The sequence below is a fragment of the Onthophagus taurus genome, chromosome 1 (assembly GCF_036711975.1).
Source record: "Onthophagus taurus isolate NC chromosome 1, IU_Otau_3.0, whole genome shotgun sequence".
Taxonomy (NCBI): Eukaryota; Metazoa; Arthropoda; class Insecta; order Coleoptera; family Scarabaeidae; genus Onthophagus; species Onthophagus taurus.
The window spans coordinates 42,394,875-42,418,673 of NC_091966.1; the positions used below are offsets into that span (position 1 = coordinate 42,394,875).

Consider the following 23,799-nt stretch of genomic DNA (forward strand, 5'->3'; position numbering starts at 1 on the left):
AAGACTATCCGAAATAAGGACTATATCGTTCGGGTAGCGCAAATTACTTAGGTATTGCCATCAATTTGGGTTCAACATTGTATCGCTGGGTTTTACCCCACGCCCAATGGGTATTCGGTCAATACTTACATACAATTTTATCGTCATTGTAGCATTTTTATAAATGTTATAAGTAAGTTTGCTGTATCAATAATCGACTCTGCATTCTTGAAGTACTTGCAAATCTGCCATCAACTCAATTTAAATCAAATTTTATAAATACCTCTAAATATCCATCTTGGGTAAATACCCCCGAGTTTTTTTTTTTTCTGTGGGTTTTGAGTAAGAACGTGTCGCGGCAGTCACTACGGATTGCATATTTTTCCCTCTGCCAATCGTTGATGTCGTATGCAATAGTTGCATGGGGTGGGGCCTCATCGTGCGATCGTGTCTTCAGACTACAGCGACGTGCAGTCCGCGTCCTCAATAATGTAAAGTATCGTGATGACTGCAGGAATTCTTTTGTTTCATTGAAAATTCTGACATTTCCTTCATTGTATATATACCACAGCATACTCTACATTAAGGTACAGAGTCAGCATTTTGTCACACATGGTGAGGTCCATAACCACCACACTAGAAACAATGGGCGTCTCATACCTAAATATTCCAGATTATCAAGGGGTCACCAAAGTGTAAATATTGTTGCTGTCAAGTTTTTTAATAAACTGCCACTCACTGTCGCCGGATTGCCTCTTAAATCTCTAAGGAACTGTCTTCATAAATTCCTGGTTGAGCGGGCCTACTACTCATGTACTGACTTTTTAAACGACACAATTACGTCCGAGAATTTCAATATATGTGTATCGGAACCGTAATTATTTTTGACTCCTATGGATCATGTGCGTAATTTGCGTTTATTTTTGTAATTACGACTATTGTTGCTATAATTAATGTATTGCGTTTGCTGTGTTATGATTATTATTATACTTGTCTGTACGGTTATTGTAGATTGTAGTACTGATTGACGAGTGTAACACTTGAATGTTTTTGCACAATAAAGATATTATTATTATTATATATCCAGGGAATTTTCCCTTTGAAATAAATACCCGAGTATTTAACAACACAGCAGTAAACACGATACTTTTGAGTTCTAGGTCTAGTGTTCGTTCTAGTTTTACACTGGCACTATTACTATGTAGAACTAACACCATACCTAGAAGAACTAGAATCATTTGGGTTTAGCCGCACGTCTCTAAAGACGGCTAAACCCGAATGATTCTAGTTCTAGGTATAGTGTTAGTTCTAGTTTTATACTTACACTGTCACTAGAACTAACATTCTGAGGACGCATGGCTAAACCCGATACTTTCTAGTTCTAGGTCTATAGTTAGTTTTACTGACGCTGGTAGGTAGCGCTAGTTAGCATCACATATCACTATGTTGTACATTTTTATTTCACTAAAACTAGAACTAACACTAGACCTATAACTAGAAACATTCGGGTTTAGCCGTGCGTCTGAAGACGCTGCTTTCTAGGTCTAGTGTTAGTTCTAGTTTTACACTAGCACTATTACTATGTAGAACTAACACCATACCTAGAAGAACTAGAATCATTTGGATTTAGCCGCACGTCTCTAAAGACGGCTAAACCCGAATGATTCTAGTTCTAGGTATAGTGTTAGTTCTAGTTTTACACTTACACTGTCACTAGAACTAACATTCTCAGGACACACGGCTAAACCCGATACTTTCTAGTTCTAGGTCTAGTGTTAGTTCTAGTTTTACACTATCACTATTACTATGTACAACTAACACTATACCTAGAACTAGAATCATTTGGGTTTAGCCGCACGTCTTTAAAGACGGCTAAACCCGAATGATACTAGTTCTAGGTATAGTGTTAGTTCTAGTTTTATACTTACACTGTCACTAGAACTAACATTCTGAGGACGCATGGCTAAACCCGATACTTTCTAGTTCTAGGTCTATAGTTAGTTTTACTGACGCTGGTAGGTAGCGCTAGTTAGCATCACATATCACTATGTTGTACATTTTTATTTCACTAAAACTAGAACTAACACTAGACCTATAACTAGAAACATTCGGGTTCAGCCGTGCGTCTGAAGACGATGATGCTTTCAAGTTCTAGGTCTAGTGTTAGTTCTAGTTTTACACTAGCACTATTACTATGTGGAACTAACACCATACCTAGAAGAACTAGAATCATTTGGGTTTAGCCGCACGTCTCTAAAGACGGCTAAACCCGAATGATTCTAGTTCTAGGTATAGCGTTAGTCCTAGTTTTACACTTACACTGTCACTAGAACTAGCATTCTCAGGACTCACGGCTAAACCCGATACTTTCTAGTTTCTACGTCTAGTGTTAGTTCTAGTTTTACACTATCACTATTACCATGTACAATTAACACTATACCTAGAACTAGAATCATTTGGGTTTAGTAGCACGTCTTTAAAGACGGCTAAACCCGAATGATACTAGTTCTAGGTATAGCGTTAGTTCTAGTTTTACACTTACACTGTCACTAGAACTAGCATTCTCAGGACTCACGGCTAAACCCGATACTTTCTAGTTTCTACGTCTAGTGTTAGTTCTAGTTTTACACTATCACTATTACCATGTACAATTAACACTATACCTAGAACTAGAATCATTTGGGTTTAGTAGCACGTCTTTAAAGACGGCTAAACCTGAATGATTCTAGTTCTAGGTATAGTGTTAGTTCTAGTTTTATACTTACACTGTCACTAGAACTAACATTCTGAGAACGCATGGCTAAACCCGATACTTTCTAGTTCTAGGTCTATAGTTAGTTTTACTGACGCTGGTAGGTAGCGCTAGTTAGCATCACATATCACTATGTTGTACATTTTTATTTCACTAAAACTAGAACTAACACTATATAGACCTATAACTAGAAACATTCGGGTTTAGCCGTGCGTCTGAAGACGCTGCTTTCTAGTTCTAGGTCTAGTGTTAGTTCTAGTTTTACACTAGCACTATTACTATGTAGAACTAACACCATACCTAGAAGAACTAGAATCATTTGGGTTTAGCCGCACGTCTCTAAAGACGGCTAAACCCGAATGATTCTAGTTCTAGGTATAGCGTTAGTCCTAGTTTTACATTTACACTGTCACTAGAACTAGCATTCTCAGGACTCACGGCTAAACCCGATACTTTCTAGTTTCTACGTCTAGTGTTAGTTCTAGTTTTACACTATCACTATTACTATGTACAACTAACACTATACCTAAAACTAGAATCATTTGGGTTTAGCCGCACGTCTTTAAAGACGGCTAAACCCAAATGATTTTAGTTCTAGGTATAGTGCTAGTTCTAGTTTTACACTGTCACTAGAACTAACATTCTCAGGACTCACGGCTAAACCCGATACTTTCTAGTTTCAGGGTCTAGTGTTAGTTCTACTTTTACACTAGCATTATCACTAGAACTAACAAAAGAACTAGAATCATTCGGGTTTAGCAGTCTTGAGACACGTGCGGCTAAACCCGAATGTTTCTAGTTTTCGGTCTAGTGTTGGTTCTAGTATTAACACAGAGTATATTGACACGCAGTCTATTTAACGATAGGTAGTCAGTTTCTTTTAGATATTAAGGAAACACAAACATTTTTAATAGTATTTTTATTAAATTACTTTATATTACACATTCTAAAAGGTGATTATTAAAAAATTGCAAAATATAACTTTCTCGGAAGAAGAGAATCATTAATCGTAAAAACTATTTGTCTATTTTATCTTTAAGTCTAAAGTACGTAATAATGCAGTACTAAACAAATTGTGAATTTGAAAAAAACATCTAGTTCTTTTTAATGTTTAATCTTGTAATATTGAACTTATTTGGTATTGACTTAATTGCATTGTTAAGGGTTGTTTGCATGTTTCCCCCCATCTCGGAATTAATTTTCCGTTATCTCGCAATTATCTTCAACGGTTGCAGAAGGGGTGTGAGGTGCTTTACTTCTTAATCTATACTCGGTGGGCGTTAGCATTCCCCTTAGGATCGTGTCAAAGGAAATCGTAACACCCTTCTCGTTCATTTTGCAATACATATCCCAACATTCTTGTTCTTTACAGTTATTAAAACCTTCTGATAGTGATGATGATGATTCATCTTTATTTTTACCACCAACTTGATTCTGTGGAGTGTTTTCGGAGTTTTCGTTTCTTGGATTTTCATCTTCTTTACTTATACTACTACAATATTTAAAATTAAATGTTTTAGAAGCCATAAAATTATTAAATTATTCGTGCCAGGAACGATTCAAACGGTGGAGTATAAATTATTAAGTGATAAAGTGTTGCCGATTAAATTTTATGTTATAACACGACCTCGTCGGCGTCGTTCGTTATTGTGCTAGACGTCTTTTGTGATCGTTGTGATTTATGAGAAAAATTTTCAACCTTAATTTATTTAAAAATTAATTTATTTTACTTGTTCATATTTTTATTAATAAATCAATAAAGCAATAATATGTGAAGGGGTTCCTGACCTATTTACCTACTTTTAAATCGTTCTTTACCCTTACGTGACGTCGTCGTCTCCGATTGACCCTCCCCCATGATTGCAATGTCAGAGACGAAGACTTTCTTTGAAAATATAATAATTATTTTCAGGCACGAAACTGGGGCTTCGAATCTTCGATTGCAAAACATACTAGAAATATTTTAACGAGGAGTTAAATTCTTACGTTATATTTACATCTTTATTAAAATTTACGCTTTATAAACTTGGATCGATACGTACCCGTCGAGATTTTATTTCAGAAAAAAATTAAATGTCGGTGGAAAGTGTTTAAAAGTGTCGAGGAAGTTTTCAACAAAATTTCAACTCCATAAAGGTTCACGATTTCAAAGCACGCAATCGGGTTTTAGTTTCACGGAATTTAACCGTTTTTATAATAAGATACAAAGTGGTCTCATAAACAACTTTCAAGGTTTTTCTTGATTGATTAATAATTAATTTAAAGTTTCGTGGTCGCATAAACGCATGTAGGTAGAAGATGTTTCCTCGAATATGCAAGATTGCAAATTTCATGGAAGGCGGCTATTAAGCAACACACGAAATGAATCCTATCTACCAAGTCTGCACATTGGAACTTGTCTATTACAGCGATGTCAAATGTCAGAAAAGCTTGCGATTCCTTTTTAAAAGATGGGTTGTTAGTTAAAGTTGGAAAACTGGATTTCCCAAATCTAGTAGATTCTAAGTAATCTAAGAGCATGTAGAGTATCAAGACTGTAATATGTCCTAAATGAGGAAATTAGACTACGAATGAACAGGATATACAGAGTGATCACTTCAGAATAATGTATCTTACAACCGTATAATGCTCTGATGCGGAAGATACGGGACACCCTGTATACTATAATTGATGAGGTGAAAACTAAACAGTTGATACGGTATGAGGATGCCCAAAAAGAGTTTATGGATATGTACTTTAACATAAAAGAAGATAAGGTCGATCAAATACATCTTGAATTCAAGGAATTAGATAGACCATAACTTACTGGAAGAGGGTGAGAGGTGGAATGTGGAGAGAACTGAGAGATAGGGACAGGGACATACAGAGACAGGAAAGAACGTCACAGCTATGAGGAGGATACAGAGATATAATGAAAGGTATGGGGAGATAGTGACAGAGGAACTGCCAAAGTATTTGTTGATGGAGGGGGATGATGAAGGAAGAGATTGGTGGCCAGATTCCCCTGTGGCAATGAGGAGAGAGGGATTAGATACTGGACGGACGATGTGGAGAGTAGTGGGAGACGCTGGAACACATGCTGAGAGGATGTAGTGAGCTAAGGGAGGAGGCAATGGACAGGAAGCATGTTTTGGGAGAGGGGGCGAGGGCAAAAGATGGATGAGGGAGGTGATGAGGACGAGGAAGCGAAGGTATGGAGAGGGGGAACGAGGGTAGAGGATCTGGAGGTATATATATATATACAGTGTGTTAATTAATTATCGTCCCAACCCAACCCGACGTCATCATTGCAAGTATGCAACCAATATCACAGTATTGGTATTGCAATACGCAATTTGCGATTATTGTATTGTATTATATTACTAAAGAGAAAATTGTAAATCTAAAAACAATAAAACGCTTATTAATTACTGGAAGAGTGATGGAGGAATAAAAAAATGGCGATCGAAATGCGGCAAAGGCTATAGGAACTCCGGGAATATATATTATATCGCTGGTTTATGAGTTATAGATATAGTGAGAGTAAAAGATGAGAAAGAATGCTAAATGCCCTCCTCAGCCCGGCAGCAATAATAATAATAATATGTCTGAACTCAACATATACTCAATGGACACATTCTTCAAAAAGTGTTCCAACAGAAAATGGACTAACAAAAATATGAAATGTTTAAGATGAAACCTGGGGAGATGACAAATACATTGTCTAAAAGACCAAGAGATTCGTGAATTACGAAAAAGCCTGTGGTAATATTGAAAGTTAGACTATACAAAGAGCACTACGAAACTACAGATATAATGAGTTATTGCAAGCAATATTCGATGCAAGATCCGCCAAGGGGCTTATCTCCAAAGTTGCTCTGGAAGATGTTTTTAAAGGATTGAACTGGACTTATTAAGGACTGGACATAAATGGCAAATGCTCAAATCATCTTTGTTACGCTAACAATGTAGTGATAATTGCGATAAACACAAAAGACCTGTAAGAAATGCTGACAAAAACATACCTACATACTCAAAAATCAAGGTGCCATGCTTGGAATTTCCTTAGAAGACAAGGAAATAAATACCTGGAATTGACGAAAAATAGCTTTGCTGAGAAGCAATATTGGACATAAAGGTCGAGAACAACCTCCCATGAGATAGACCGATGATTTAGATCTAACGAGGAAATAATCGTCATGAATGGAAGATAGACCTTAAAGAGGCATATATGTATATTATATCGCTGGTTTATGAGTTAAAGAGTGAGCTAAAGACTGGGAAGATAATGTCAACTTACCAATACATAAAAAAGGAAGCTACTCGAACTGTGAAAATTACAGAACCATATGCCTATCATCTATAAGTTACAAATTATACACAAAGATAATAAGAAAGAAAAAAAGGTTAAGAAGAGTAGTGGAAAATAAACTAGAAGATGAACAAGCAACATACAGAGCAAGCTAACAAATAAACGATAATATACTTGTAATCCAAAATATCATTGAAAGGAAAATAGAGACGGACAATGAATTATATCTAATATTTTTGGACCTAAAAGCATCTTTTGACACGGTTAACCGTAGTATTATATGGAAGTGTCTAGAACAACTAATGATACCACAAAAACTAACAAAAATAATTGAAAACCTGTACAAGAAAGTCAAGGGCACAGTACAAATGAAGGGAGAAACATCAAAAACTTTTGAAATGAGCAAGGGAATAAAACAAGGTGATAGCCTAAGCCCCTTGTTATTTATAATATTAATAGAAAAAAATACAAGAATAAGAACAAATAAATATCAAATAGTAATAGGTTATAAAAGTTTGGAACCAGTAAAAATAGATAATTTACTATATGCTGATGACATAGTACTGACAGCAGAGAACCATAAAAAGGCAAGGAAGTTGGTTGAAGTATACACAGAAGAAATTGAAAAGATGGGCCTAGAATTGAACGTAAATAAATATAAAATTGTATGAGTAAGAACTATCATCATATGGGTACTTGGGCAGTATAATATCACAACATGGAAGGACAGATTTAGACATAAACGCAAAAATAAGGAAAACAAACAATGTATATCATACTCTAAACAGAACAATTTTTAGGAAGAAGGATATACACTGTGTTAGTTAATTACCGTACTCGACGTCATCATTGCAAGTATGCAACCAATATCACAGTATGCGTATTGTAATACGCGATTTGCGATATTGGTTGCATACTTGCAATGATGACGTCGGGTACGATAATTAATTAACACACTGTAGATAAAAAGATAAAATTAAAAGTGTACAACTCGGAAGTAATCCCAATATAAGAAAGGAGGAAAGATCACAGCAATCGAAATGAAATTTTTATGGAATATAGTGGGGAAGACGAAGTGGGACAGGATAAGAATACAATAGTACAAAAGGTATTTGAAGCGAAGAATAAGGATAAGAAAAAGAGGGAAAGACCTAGGAAGAAAGAATAGCAGAAGTTGGGAAGAAGAGAGGGACGACTCTAGCAGATATAAAGGAATTAGCCAGGAACAGGAGGGAATGGAAGAAATGGATGGAGGAATAGGAAAAGATTTATTCGACGTAATCAGGCATAAGGATCAGGAGAAGATAGTGAGAGAAGAGAAACAATGCTAAATTTTATGTCTGAACTCATTATAGAACTCATTAGAATATAATAAATAGAAAGGAGGAAAGATCATAGCAATGGAAATGAAATTTTTATGGAAAATAGTGGGGAAGACGAAGTGAGACAGGATAAGAAATGGGGAAATAAAACTGGGAGTAGATCAAGAGGAGATAATCAGCAAAATAGAAAGAAATCAAGTAAACTGGTACGTCCACATAATTAGAATGGAACATAACACAATAGTAAAAAAGGTATTTAAAGCGAAGAATAAGGATAAGAAAAAGAGGGAAAGACCTAAGAAGAGAGAATAGCAGAAGTTGGGAAGAAGAGAGGGAAGACTCTGGCAGATATAAAGGAATCAGCCAGGAACAGGGGGGAGTGGAAGAAATGGATGGAGGAATAGGAAAAGATTTATCCGACGTCATCAGGCATAAGGATCAGGAGAAGATAGTGAGAGAAGAGAAAGAATGCTAAATTTTATGTCTGAACTCATTATATACTCAATGGATTCATTTTTCGAAAAGAGTACTAACAGAAAATGGACTAACAAAAATTTGAAATGTTTAAGATGAAACTTGGAGAGATGACAAATACATTGTCTAAAAGACCAAGAGATTCATGGATTACGATAAGCCTTTGATAACACTGAAACGTAGGCTATACAAAGAGCACCACGAAACTGCAGATGTAATGAGTTATTGCAAGCAATATTCGATGCAAGATCCGCCAAGGGGCTTATCTCCTATGTTGTTTACTCTTGCTCTGGAAGATGTTTTTAAAGGGTTGAACTGGACTTATTAAGGATTTGGCATAAACGGCAAATGTCTAAATCATGTTCGTTACGCTAACGATGTAGTGATAATTGCGTTAAACACAAAAGACCTGTAAGAAATGCTGACAAAAACATACCTACATGCTTAAAAATCAAAGTGTTTAATATAGTGTACATATAATGGAAGGTGCCATGCTTGGAATTTCCTTAAAAGACAAGGAACACATACCTGGATTCGACGAAAAATAGCTTTGCTGAGAAGCATAATTGGACATAAAGGTCGAGGACAATCTCCCATGAGATGGACCGATACAGGATGAGATACATATACAGGGTGAGTCAGAAAGAATGGGAAATCCGCATACCGGAGGTACTAGACACCAAAATATGATGATTTAACCTAACATCTCTTATACAAATGTCAGTGATTTTCAAGGCACAGGGTGTTGAAAGTTAAATTCTTAAATCGTCATATTTTGGTATCTAGTGACTCACCCTGTATAACGATTGATTTTAAATACTAAATAAGAAGAAGAAGATTGATAGTTAATGAGTTATTAGATCGTCCTAATTTCAATGATTCACCCGGTATATATCAAGGTTTAACCGAAAGTATTAAGTTAAAAATTACTTGTACGATCTCAAATTCTTTTTAAATTAACCTAGCTTTGATGACTTTTGAGAAATTCGGAATGCAAAAAATTGATACAATAATTTAGTATCAATAATAATAATAATTTAGTAGTTTAATCGATTTTTCTGTAAAGTTACCTTATTTGATGATGTGTCATAAAAAGTTTTAAAATTTGTAATAACAGCGAGTAACGTTGTTCTTGGAGCAAGTTCTAAACAAGCACATTAAATCCTATAGGTTTCGAGCAAAACTGCTATCACGTAGTGCCAAGCGGCTGGTTCACAATACGTGGATAGTAAAAAAGCAAAACGGAATATAGAATTGGTCTATATCCGACAAAACTCGCATGTCTGCACGGAATCCTATGCATTTTCATACAGACAAAAAAATAACCGATCGAATATATCAAATGTAAAGATAATTTGTTGTACGATGGTTAAAAAATTAAGAAAGTTGAAATAAAAGTGAAACCGGAAATTTTCGATTCGACGCGCGGAAAAGAAGAAAACTAAAGATTTATTTCTTCTAACGTTAATATAAATAATTAATAATAAATTGTTGTTTTATGTGGATGTTGTCGTCGTAAAGAATAAAAGAAACCACATGTCCGTTTATAAACGGTACGATTTCGTGACTTCGTACAATAATACTTTCCCGATTCTTTTTTATATCGACATTCAACATTTGTACCAGGACAAGTAGTTCCGTTCGCGAAAAACGGAATCGCGTCTTACGTAACGATACTTTACTACGTTTTGGTATTATTGAATTCAAAAAAATATCGATAATAAAATTTATATACTATATCCACAAATATTGACTAACAATTATTATGTTATGAAGAAAAAAATAGAATTTCCAATTAACTACATATTATTAAACGTTAAAAGCCAAACATTATGAGTTAGTGTTTGTGTAAATTTAACACATTTCTAGAATTTAACTAAAATTAAACACTAGCACTAGAATCAACACTAATCTAGAACTAGAAACATTTGGGTTTAGCCGTACGTCTCTTAAGACGGCTAATCCCGAATATTTCTAGTTCTAGATTTTATGTTAGTTCTAGATTTTGTTTAACAAAAATATAGAACAACTTGGCGCTGAATAACTAACACTGAATAAAACTAACACTAGACCTAGAAACATTTTACTCGTTTTGAGAGACGCACGACTAAACCCGAATGTATTTCTAGTTCAAGGTCTAGTGTTACATCTAGTGATAGTGCTAATGTTAATTCAAGTTTTAATCGTTATTCAGCATAGGTTATTATATTTATATTAAACTAGAACTAACACTAGACCTAGAACTAGATTAGCCGTGCGTCTGAAGACGCACGGCTAAACCCGAAACTTTCTAATTCCAGGTCTAGTGTTAGTTCTAGTTTTAATCGTTATTCAGCGCTAGATTGTTGTATATTGCTATTGAACGATAAATAAAACTGACACTAGACCTAGAATCATTTGGGTTTAGCTGTCTTAAGAGACGCACAGCTAAATCCGAATGTTTCTAGTTTTAAGTCTAGTATTAGTTCTAGTGGGGCCTTACCCCTGAAAGACTGTACTACTGGCTCTATGTAACTATTACAATAATAGGTGTGAATTTTTCCAAAAAAACCACTGTTTGAGAACGATGAAAGATATTTATTTAATTTTTAAATCGGTGCTACGCTACGTTTCGACCAATAAGTTGGTCTTCTTCAGGCATGTCGTCTTAGGATGTAGCAAATGGAGGATTTGATCTATATAAATTTAACATCGCAAAGGCAATGGAGATAATTCGTTAATTAGACGTACATAATTTTAAGTTAGAGTTTAAAAATTTACATGAGGGTCGGATTCTCTTTTTTAACTATATATACATATATGTCAATGTGTGTATGTGTGTTTATTAATTATTAATGCTTGAAAATCAGTATTTTGCAAGATGACGACCGGAATACAATTTGCAGAACAGGTCTTGAAATTCTTTTTGACTGCACTGTAACGTGTTCGATGACGTGCCTGAAGAAGACCAACTTATTGGTCGAAACGTAGCGTAGCACCGATTTAAAAATTAAATAAATATCTTTCATCGTTCTCAAACAGTGGTTTTTTTGGAAAAATTCACACCTATAATTATACATATACGATGAATATAGAGTCAACATTAGCTAAACTATGTAACTATGGTTAGACCTATGACACAGAATAACCAGAAATGACACTGACGTCGAAACACCCGAACCGGTGTTTGTTGATTTTATTTCTACAGGATCTAGCAAACACAGCTGAATATCTTAAGAGTGAAATAAAGAAGATTCTTGATAAATTTGCCGCCGAAAAGTTCCTTGTGGTAATCAGAGACAATGCTGCTAATATGAAAAAGGCATTTAGGCTTCTACAAGACGACTATCCTCATATCGTACCACTGCGTTGCATGGCTCATACTCTTCATCTTCTGTGCAACGATATCTTAAATTTTCCACCCATACAGAAGTTAATAACAGACGCTACACACATAGTTAATGCCATAAAACGATCCCAAATCTTATGGAAATAAGAAAAACGAAAGAATGTAAAGTTAGTTTGAAACTACCATGTAAAACGCGCTGGGGAAGCCTAATATCCAACAAAGTCAGTCTTCAAACTTTAGTTGTTCACGAAAAGGCAACGTCATTGGATCAAGATATACAAACTCATTTACTAGATAACACTTTCTGGGCACAACTACAACTAATTCGTGACATTCTGGATCCTATTGTTTCACAAATAACTACTCTAGAATCAAACACCCTGATGATCGATAAAGTGCAGTCTCTGAAATAGAACTAAAAATTATACGTAGCATTTCAAATTTTTGCTCATCTGAGGAAGAGGAAGATGCAATAACTCAAAAGGTATTTAATCGCAAGGAATTTGCTACAAGCCCAATTCATCTGCTGCAAGCATTTAGTAATCCTTGTTCTAAAGAAAACAGTTCGTCACCGTCGGAGGAAATAGACGCAATGGAGTTTATACACAACCTATCCAAGTTAATGCACTTGGATGTAATGGCAGATTTGACAAATTATAAATCAAATGATGGATTGTGGGCAAAAAGATTCTTGTGGACCAGTGTAGTAAACATGAATCCAGTTGTATGGTGAAAATCTGAGTAAGGTTGCTGTTAGGATTTTATCAGCCCCAGTGTCTTCAGCGGCCACAGAACGGATATTTACCACATTTTCGTGGATACATACCAAGAAAAGGAATAGGCTGGATATTGTTTATAGGCCAATTTTGAAGTAACAGAAACAAACAAAGGCAACTATAAACGAACCCATCGAAGGAAGCACAGAAGATAGTGATGGTGTTTTTGCAGCATACCTTGGCAACTCACTATAATATGGTGTTATATTTAGCGGGATACCGACAGTGTCACTTTTGGTTATTCTGTGCCTATGATCACATACGAAGCGGCAGCCTGGTATAGAAAAAATCGACAGACTTCAGTTATCAATAAACTTTCACGAATTCAACGAGTACCTGGATTTTAAATCTCTGGTGCGATAACCACAATTCCAAGTCTAGCAATAAATGTTTTGCTTGGCCTATCTCCTTTGTATTTGCATATAGAGAAAGTGACCAGAACTACCATTTACAGGTTTAAGCAAAATACCCAAAACTACTCCGACATATCTAACTACAATAGGTTGGCTTGGATTTGGGGAAAAACCAAAATTCCAAAGGGTTATGGCCGATTTATGGTAAATCTCAGTACTATAGGTCGGGAACATAAGCAAAGAATCTAACTGAGATCTAGTGGGTAAAGGGGCTTATCCACGGTCAAGCATGCTCGTCATGCATGCTGTTCATGCCGTTTCTTATACCAAAGAAACCGTCTCATGCAGTCCCATCCATGGTCAATCTTGCATGATAGCTTGCGATGCTCGTCATGACAGGCCCCTTAAACCATGCGACGACAAGCGTTGAAATATACAGTACAAATACCCTGGTGTTTGATTGTGAAGAACAGTATATAACATAGTCAATATACGAAACGATCTACGGTTCTGACAGCTTAATATCTGTAAATAATTACGGTATGTAGTTATGTGTTGAGATCTCTCGAGATCAAAGATGTACTGTATACAGTTGTTTTGAAGTCTTTGCAGTGTGTTTCGGAGTGTAACAAAGATTACGACGGACCATTGGAGGAAGGAAGACTTTTTAGCGAATGGAAACAATGATAGACCTCTCAGCAGACGGATTGAATTTGAGGTTTCCAGGACATTGTGGAATCCATAACCACCCCAAGCTTTCTAACCCTATCTAATAGCTGAATAATGTCACCGTCAAGCATTAAGTGAATAGGTAAAAGATCATTAAGCTTTGCCAGCAAAGGTCGACTGCCAAACGGAATTGCTTGAGTTTTAGCAATATTTAATTTAAGGCCATAACGTTTAGACCAATCCAAAATATTAGAAAGATCATGATTAAGACGTGCAATTGCTTCCGGAAAATGATCAATAGTTGTCGTAGTGTAAATTTGGAGGTCATCAGCATACACATGATAATTACAAGAAATGCAATGGGTGACGGCATTAATAAAAATTGAAAAGAGCAACGGACTAACACACTACCCTGGGGTACACCACATTTAATATCACATGCAGACGAAAGCGCAGAATCAGCACGCACACACAAGGAACGACAGGAAAGGTAAGATTGAAACCAAGATAAACATAATAATAAGGGAAGGGTAGAGAGCTACAGAGGAATTAACCTACTAGACTCGGCATACAGAGTATACACGAAGATACTGCTGGGAAGACTGGAGGAGGAGATGGAGTTGGGGGGAATTTTTCCGGAAGGGCAGGCAGGCTTTCGGAAGGGAAGGGGAGCAATCGACAACGTGTACGTGTTGAAGCATCTGGCAGATAGAGAGCTGGATAAGAAGGGAGGGAAATTGTACACCCTGTTTATAGATTTGAAGGCGGCTTTTGATAAGGTGGATAGGGGAAAGTTGTGGGAGGAGATAGGGAGGAGGGGGATCACGGAACACCTAATTGCGAGAGTGAAGAAAATATACATGGAGACTATGGCTAGGATAAAAGTGGGAGATAAGCTGAGCGACGTCTTCTGGACGACGAAGGGACTGAGGCAGGGATGTCCGTTGAGCCCAAGTCTCTTTGCACTGTATACGGCGGACCTGGAGGATAGATTGGGGAAGGGGCAAATGGGAGGGTTGGTGGTGGGAGGTAGAAAGGTGCATATGTTAGCATACGCGAATGACATCGTGGTCATGGCGAGAGAAGCGGCGGAGATGAAAGATATGATAAAGACATTGGAAAGATATTTTAGGGGGAAGGGGCTGGAAGTGAATGTGGGGAAGACAAGGATGATGAAGTTTTGTAAGGATGGGAGAAAAAGAACAGAAAACTGGAGATGGGAGGGAAAAGAGATCGAGGAGGTTAGGGAGTATACTTACTTGGGGTATGTGTTCAGGGAGGGGTCGCATGTGATAGCTATGGCAAAAAAGGCGAATAAGGTGATGGGACAAGTATGGGGTTGGGGGAAGAGAGTTTTTGGAAGGAATGTGGCAGCGAGGAAGATTATGTTTGAAGGCCTGGTTAACAGTGTGATGTTGTATGGAGCAGAGGTATGGGGATGGAGAGAGCAGGCAATGCTGGAGGACGTGCAAGCTAGATACTGGAGATGGGTGCTTGGGGTGGCGAGAGAAACACCGGGGTATATAGTGAGGGAAGAGGTAAAGGTGGATAAGGTCAGAGTGGAGGCGGGCAGGAGAGCAGTGAAATATGAAGAAAGAATAGAAGGGAGGCCAAACTGCGGGATCTTGGGGGAGCGTTGGAGGGAAATTAGAGAGGGAAAGATCAGATATGGGAAAGGAGACAGAGACAACTATTATAGAGGAGCGGGCTACTCGGTAACTGAGATAAATAGTAGACGAAGGGTGGGTAGGGAGATGTGGAGGGAGTTGAGAGATAGGGACCGAGATGTGCAGAGACAGGAAAGAAGGACACAAATAAAATAGGGGAGGTATAACGAAAGGTACAGGGACATAATAACGGAGGGACTGCCTAGATACTTGTTATTGGAAGGAGATGAGGAAAGGAAAAAGTTGGTGGCTAGGTTCCGTTGTGGAAACGAGGAGAGAGCTAACAGATACTGGATGGCCGATGAGGAGAGGTGGTGTAGGCTATGCAGGGAGGAATGGGAAACGTTGGAACATATGTTGAGTGGGTGCAGTGAGTTGAGGGAGGAGGAGTTGGACCGAGGGCAGATCTTAGGAGAGGGGGGAGAGGGGAAATGATGGATGAGAATGGTTGTGGGGGTATGGAGACAAAGGGACTGAAATCAATCAAGGATGGTAACACAACGTTTGTCGCATACATACCTAATATCATCTGTAATCTTAATAAGCGCTGTTGTCGTGCTATGACCTTTACGAAAACCCGATTGAAACTCGTTGTGCAAATTAAATTCTTGTAAATAATCTTGAACTTGTAAGTAAACAAGGCGCTCGAGAGGCCTTGTTTACGAAAATCATGTAAACTTGAAGGACTCTTGGATTTAGGTACAGGGACAACATGAGCAACCTTCCAGATTGAAGGGAATGAGGATCGTTCAATGGAGAAGTTAAAAATGTGAGTAATAGGAGTAAGAACAATATCCAATACAGGAAGAAGAAATTTGAGACCAACTCCATCAGCTCCCACACTAGTAGACCTCGAGTGATCAAGGCATTGCGGATTTCTGATGCTGAGACCAGAACAAAGGAGAAAGAGGAGGATTTAGATGAGGCAATAATTTCAGTCTCAATCTCTGAGGATGTTCTGCGTGGCTGTTCCTTTGCATTTGCATATAGAGAAAGTGGCTAGAACTACCATTTACAGGTTTAAGCAAAATGCCCAAAACTGCTCCGACATATTCTACCAATGGGTTGGGTTCGCTTAGGCGGAAAACACTATAAACACTGATATTGTGCTATCAATGCCGTCAGATTTTCCAGAATCACTACCAGCGATTAATGCTCGATACCAGATTGTACTGCCTGAACGACAGTGCTGGATCGAAAAAATTCTCTGGTTCAGGCAGATATTTGCATGTTCACAGGTGGATCAAAAACGCCGGAAGGGGTCGGCAAGAGTATACTGTTACTTCGAATTAAGCAAGCCTAGGTAGGTTAAGCAGCGTACTGTACAGGGTGTCCCGTTAAGCGTACGGAGCGGCTGTATCTCTAGAACGGTAAGGCCTAGAGGTTTGGGAAAAAAATCCTTATAAGCAAATTGGGCAAGAGAAATAGCTGGAAATTATTTTGAAGTTCGTAATTCGACCGCTAGGGGGCGTAACTGCCATAGAGAAACAAAATTCCCGCTATCTCAGAAAGTTAGACGATGAGCTATAACTTTGACAACACCATTTAATAGCTTGGATAATACCACATGGCTTTTGTTTTGCAATATTTCTCATATCTGTCATAATAAGGGAGGGGGAGGCCAACGCGTTTCCAAATGTTTACATTTTAGTATCTCCTGAACCATTCAACCAATTTGAATATTTTTGGTATCGTTTGAAAGAGCATTTTATGCTCTTTTAAAAGATATTTTCAGTAAGACCATTTGGTTTAAAACAAATAAGCTAGAGGGCGTTATCTGCAGCGATGACCTATTTTTGTGATTTTTGAAAAAAAACTTAAATGGAACGGTACTATTTACTTCACAGATCCTTAGTCACCATAAAATTTGCAAAATATTAGTGAAAACCGCATCTCGATATCGCCATCCGTTCTCGAATTATAGAAGAAAATATTAAAAATTCGGGTTTCTTCAATCAGATCTAAGAGAAAAACAAAGCACATAGCCATGGTAACTATGGTAACTAGTTGAAAACATTGCGCTTTGACAACTGTCAAAACTTAATTCAAATAGTAATTGTCGGTTACATTTATTTTGTTTTACAATCATGTCTTTTACTAACGTAGAAGCGTATGATATGTTACGTATTTATTTTCAATGTTTGGAAAATGCTGTAATTGCATCGCGCGAATATGCAATGCAGTTTCCACAAAAAAGACATTTTTCTCTAGACGTGTTTTCAAGATTGGCTAGGCGATTACGGGAAACTGGTAATGTGCAACCTATTCAAGCACCTATAAGAACTCGCAAAACATGCATCGAGGAAAATATTATTAATGTTTTGGCCTACGTACAATTCCGACGATCTGGGAATCCCGAAAACAACTGTGCATAAGATTCTTCAAGAGAATAATATGCATCCCTACCATATTATTTTACATCAGGCCTTAAGAGAAGCCGAACAGACTTAATTATTGTTATTGGCTGTTATGTATGATTCGTGAAAATGAAAATTTGTATCAGAAATACTATGGACTATGTAAATTTGCATAACATGCATTATTGGTCGGAGCTAAATCCACATTGGATGCGGCAGATAGAGCATCAAAATCGCTGGAGTTTGAATGTATGGTGCGGAATTGTGGAAGGTGCCCACATTTTTTTGACGCAACACTTAACGGAGAACGATTTTTGGAATTTTTGAACGTTTTCCTTCCACCCGTTTTAGAAAACGTCTCCTTGGAAACAAAAAGGAACATGTGGTTTCAGCTTGATGGCTGTCCGGCGCACTATGACCGAAACGTACGTCAGCATTTAGATGAACAGTATCCGAATCGTGTTATTGGAAGGGGCAGTCTATCTCCTTGGCGGCGCGTTCCCCGGATCTAACTTGTTTGGATTTTTATCTATGGAGTAGATTAAAAGACCTAGTTTTTCAAGAAGAACCAACAACCAAGGAAAATATGATTGAAGCTAGATAGAAACTTGTCCTGGGCTGAAATTCAAGCAGCAGTTTTTTCCACCGAAACTAGAGCAAATAAATGCATCGAGAATGATGGAAAACATTTTGAACATTTATGAGCTATTTTTAGCTAAAAGTTGAATAATTCTAAGTGTTTTGGTTTATTTTGATTTATTGTTATAATTGATGTTTCGTTGGTCCGTTGACCTTTAAACGCGCTTCAAAATGGTTTTGAACCAGTGGAAGGAACCCCTGGATAAAGTGTGAAGGAAGGCGTAATAAATTTGTATGCTCTGTGATTTGTTTGTTAAGATAATGTGATCAGATTGAGGTATACGAATTTTTAACATTTTCTTCTATAATTCGAGAACGGATGGCGATATCGAGATGCGGTTTTCACTAATATTTAGCAAATTTTATGGTGACTAAGGATCTGTGAAGTAAATAGTACCGTTCCATTTAACTTTTTTCCAAAAATAATATAAACTTGAAGGACTCTTGGATTTAGGTACAGGGACAACATGAGCAACCTTCCAGATTGAAGGGAATGAGGATCGTTCAATGGAGAAGTTAAAAATGTGAGTAATAGGAGTAAGAACAATATCCAATACAGGAAGAAGAAATTTGAGACCAACTCCATCAGCTCCCACACTAGTAGACCTCGAGTGATCAAGGCATTGCGGATTTCTGATGCTGAGACCAGAACAAAGGAGAAAGAGGAGGATTTAGATGAGGCAATAATTTCAGTCTCAATCTCTGAGGATGTTCTGCGTGGCTGTCCCTTTGCATTTGCATATAGAGAAAGTGGCTAGAACTACCATTTACAGGTTTAAGCAAAATGCCCAAAACTGCTCCGACATATTCTACCAATGGGTTGGGTTCGCTTGGGCGGAAAACACTATAAACACTGATATTGTGCTATCAATGCCGTCAGATTTGCCAGAATCACTACCAGCGATTAATGCTCGATACCAGATTGTACTGCCTGAACGACAGTGCTGGATGGAAAAAATTCTCTGGTGGATCAAAAACGCCGGAAGGGGTCGGCAAGAGTATACTGTTACTTCGAATTAAGCAAGCTTAGGTAGGTTAAGCAGCGTACTGTACTGTATTCCAGGCAGAAGTATTTTCTATTGACATGAATGCAAAAATCCTTCTTGAGAGAGGGGTGAAAAACATGACAGTATGATTTTTCTCAGACAGTCAAGCCGCTCTCCAGGCGCTGCAGGACGTGAAAATGGTGTCGACTCTAATTAATTCTTTGATCTGGGTCTCAGGTCACTCTGGGGTTGCTGCCAATGAAGCGGCAGATCAGTTAGCACGAGAGGGCAGAGCTAAAGCGTTTGTGGGGCCAGAGCCAGTAGTTGGTATATCAATTGAGATGGTCAAACAGGATTGGACTGTAGACCAGTTCTCCTGGAATGAGACACGCTAAGTTGTTTATCAACCCCGCCACTATTAAATCCGCAAATATCTTATGACTTGCTAGTAGCAGCGTTAAAGTTCTAATGGGTGTCTTTACCGGGCACTGCTGATTAAAGACACACCTCAACTAAGTGCGGAGGACGAGAAGACGATTGAGTATGTTTTATGCTACCGCTCTGCTGTTAATCGTATAAGAGTCTCGATTTTTGGGTCGTAATTTATCTCCCTAAAGGGTCTGAAGGACTTTTCACCGAGCAAGGCATTAATGTTCGTTAAGAATTGAATATAATGTTATCTATCGCTGTAGAATAGATCTTTAGTTTCTAGTTCTCGATTTAGTGTCACTTCTAGTGATAGTGTTACTTTTAGTTATTATTCAAATGATAGAAATAAAGCTAATTTAGCACTTTAACAATGGAAATAGTAATTTATTTATCTGCCTTTACCGGTTTCGCCTTTGTGGCATCATCAGAGGCTAAAAATTACTATTTCCATTGTTAAAGTGCTAAATTATTTTTATTTCTATCTAATGCAATGGTAAGCAAGAAGAATCCAAATATCTATTAAATGAATCTTTTACCTTCTCCTTTCCAAAGGTGCACTTTTCGTTCTTATCAATCTCCTTTTCGGTACATTTTCCTCATCATCATCAATTCCATTAATCGGCGATCGTTTCTCGTGAATCTGATAAACTCGCGCGACATTTGAAGCGTTCAAAAAAAGCGCGGTTGCCATCGATTTTCGTCTCTCCGGAAAACTGGCGGAAAAGCTTCTAATCGCATGTATCGTCGATTGCTGAAATGAAACTAATCAAAATTAATCAGCGTTAAAAAACACTTAGTATTTGTTCGATTTATACAGCAAATTGAGTATTTTAAAGTTAAATTATTCGTTTAAAACTGAAACAACTTTCCGTTTAAAACGTTTCCCAAGTTTAGAATCAAAGTCCAACAAAGTTTAAGTCTCTAAAACCGGTTAATTTCCGATGTTTAATTGAAGTCGAGAAGAGGAAATCGCCGTTTCGACTAAGCACGCTATTACGAATAAACGACGACCTTCGCTTCAAAAATGATTGTTTTAATAAAAAAAATTACCAGATTTTATGGTTTTTCTTAAAGAAAAGTTTCTTTCGTTATTATTTTCTTTAACCAAAGAAGTTTTTAACGGTGTTACATCTTCAACTTGTTTTTCTTGGCTTATTTCGTCATCCCCGGATTCTTCATTTTCACTAACTAAAGAAACCATCGTTTCAACCTCACTCACAGAAACGCATCGTTTCAATAAATTCCTTTTATTAACCAATTCATCGGTTAATTTAGGTTTAGCCGTTTTAACTCGTCTTTTTGTAGTGGGAAATTTCGGTTTGGTTTCGTTTTTGACGGGAACCGAAGATTGGCGAAGAAGCGGAGGTCGAAATTGATTTTCTTTTTTGGTTAATGAAGAAGAAGAAGAAGCAGATCGCGATCGTTTTTGATTAAAATCTTTTCCTAGATTTGAATTTGAATTCGAGTTGGTTTCGACGGATTCAATTTTTGATTCTTTTTGAGTTTTATTAGTGATGAGAGGAACTATTATTGTTGAGGAATTTTCGGTCCGAATTGGGGAGAAGGAACGATCTGAAAATGATTTATGATTTGTTATTTTTCGAATGTGTTTTTGAAAAACGTTTTTAACGTTATCGGTGTTGGTTATTTCGGGGTTAAGGGGTAATATAAGTTTGGGTTTTCTTTCGTAAGAAGAATCTGATAATTGATCGTCTTTTAATTCTTTCTGATTTTTATTAAGAAAGATTTTTAAATTTTGTTTCACGATTTTATTCGGTTCATTATCCAAAGATTTTTGTTTGGCGAAATTTTCCGACCATGCAACTTTAATCGGCGGCTTCGTCCCTTTGGCACTCAAAGATACTCGGATACTATTTGGTGGGGATTCAATTTCTTTTTTATTATTACTATTATTATTAAGATTGGCAGTTGTTTCGGTATAATCTTCCGAAAATTGCTTTTTTAGGCTCTTTCTTCGTTCAGGAACTTTCGAGGAATCATATTGAAAGGAAAATTGTCTTACTGGAGGCCGCTTTTTCATCGTTGCCATTATTAAAGTTCTAAAATAAGTTTAAACACTAAAAAAATAACCCCAAAAAAAATCCATACCTTAAATATCAATTTAATAACATCTTTGTGTTAATTTTTTTTGTTGTTGATTAAGATTTTTTTGAAATTTGGATGATTCACGATACACAAATCACGGCATGGCACAAAGTCGAAAACAGTTCGACTTTGTCGTTTCGAGGCCAAAGTTGAACTGAGGCCCCGCGTAGCAGTGAATAAACTACCCTTCCAGTTCATTTTACTCATTTATTATTGATCAAAACTTTCCCTTCCTTTGTCTCTTTTATAAGAACGTATGGCATATAAGGAAGGTTTTAATTAATTTTTATTCTTTTTAGGGCAATTGTGAACGTTTAATCCCATCATGGCTGGTGAGGCGAAAAATTATGTATTCATGGAGCCTGTTCTACAAGAAATTAATAAAAATTTTGTTTCGCTCCCGGAAAATATGAAAAAACAATATAATATCTATCAAGTTGTAAGTTAAATTCACTTTTACTTTTATCCCAAAATTATTCTTTAATACAGAAATAACTATTAAAAGTTGTTGGATTCATAATTGGACCGTGTTATACATCACTTGACTAAGCGACAAATGAATAATGTTGACAAAAACGATATTTTATGTTTTACGATTATACAGGTGTCTCTGTACGACGAAGAACATAATCTAGAGTTTGATTTTGTACTTTTAAACTGGTTTCTATTAAAAATCGACGATTTTTTTTAATCAATGTGGAATGGCCCAAAAAAACATGTTAAAAATAAAAAGAAAGTGCAGAAAAGTGACTAACACTAGATTAACTTCAGTTATAAAACTTCTATTATATGATAACTAACTTCAAATTTAAAATGCCAACCTCAATTTTGACATATTTATAATCTTCATTGAAAATCCTTTAAAATGAGTACAAACACGACATATTTATCTTCAATATTAATAAAGTTATGCTCAACTTCCGGTTAAGAATGTCAACGTCAATTTTGACATATTTGTAATGGTCGTGAAAAATCCTTTGAAATGAGTCTAAACATGATACGTTTAATTCCAATATTACTCGAGATATAAGCAACTTCCGGTTTGAAATGTCAATGTCATTTTGACATATTCTTAATTTTTATAAAATGTTTTAATATTTGTTACAAAAACAAAAATATAATAAAAAAAATAAAAAATTAAGGTTGGTATTAATATTTAAAAATTAAATTGCTATCTTCATTGTTGCTAACTTCGTGTTTAATGTTTTTTTATTCTAACTTTTTTGTTTTTTGAGATAAGTGCGTCATCTTTGGACTCATTTTATCGGTTTTTTTAATAAAGAATACATCATGTAAGAACACCATGAAATTGTTCACTTATCTATTATATGATAACTAACTTCAGGTTTAAAATGTCAACCTCAATTTTGACATATTTGTCTTCTTCATTAAAATTCCTTTAAAATGAATACAAACACGACATATTTATCTTCAATATTAATGAAGTTATGATCAACTTCCGGTTAAGAATGTCAACGTCAATTTTGACATATTTGCAATCGTCGTGAAAAATCCTTTAAAATGAGTCCAAACATGATACATTTAATTCCAATATTACTCGAGATATAAGCAACTTCCGGTTTGAAATGTCAGTGTCATTTTGACATATTCTTAATTTTTATAAAATGTGTTAAAATTTGTCACAAAAACGAAAATATAATAAAAAAAATC

The 23,799-nt window shown here is 36.5% G+C and overlaps 2 protein-coding genes across 4 annotated transcripts in view; one reads left to right on the forward strand and one right to left on the reverse strand.

Annotated features, from left to right (window-relative positions):
* The window catches only part of LOC111420128 (cyclic GMP-AMP synthase-like receptor), a 41,383-nt gene that overhangs the window by 2,227 nt on the left and 15,357 nt on the right, over positions 1–23,799 (forward strand). For both annotated transcript variants that reach the window (XM_023053044.2, XM_023053045.2), the window contains exon 2: positions 22,428–22,567. In XM_023053044.2, coding sequence (XP_022908812.2) covers positions 22,454–22,567 — 114 coding nt within the window. In that variant the 5' untranslated portion in view covers positions 22,428–22,453. The remainder of the gene's footprint in view (positions 1–22,427; positions 22,568–23,799) is intronic.
* Positions 3,642–22,294, reverse strand: LOC111420127 (serine/threonine-protein kinase pakD). Of its 2 annotated transcripts, XM_023053042.2 has the most exons (4): positions 22,132–22,294; positions 21,073–22,082; positions 20,559–20,784; positions 3,642–4,223 (listed from the first exon to the last, which is right to left on the reverse strand). In XM_023053042.2, exons 2-4 carry the CDS (start codon positions 22,070–22,072, stop codon positions 3,926–3,928), a joined length of 1,524 nt encoding a protein of 507 aa, XP_022908810.2. In that variant the 5' UTR covers positions 22,073–22,082; positions 22,132–22,294; the 3' UTR covers positions 3,642–3,925. The 2 variants fall into 2 exon arrangements, with proteins under 2 accessions (XP_022908810.2, XP_022908809.2); XM_023053041.2 differs by lacking the exon at positions 22,132–22,294 and having other exon boundaries at positions 21,073–22,083.

Excerpts from the sequence above, each read along its gene's own strand:
- LOC111420127 (XM_023053042.2), bottom strand. The coding sequence starts at position 22,072 with ATGGCAACGATGAAAAAGCGGCCTCCAGTAAGACAATTTTCCTTTCAA. Across the intron at positions 20,785-21,072 it reads AAGAAAAACCATAAAATCTG|TTTCATTTCAGCAATCGACG; the intron begins GTAATTTTTTTT and ends AATTTTGATTAG. Across the intron at positions 4,224-20,558 it reads GCACCTTTGGAAAGGAGAAG|TAGTATAAGTAAAGAAGATG; the intron begins GTAAAAGATTCA and ends TAAATATTGTAG.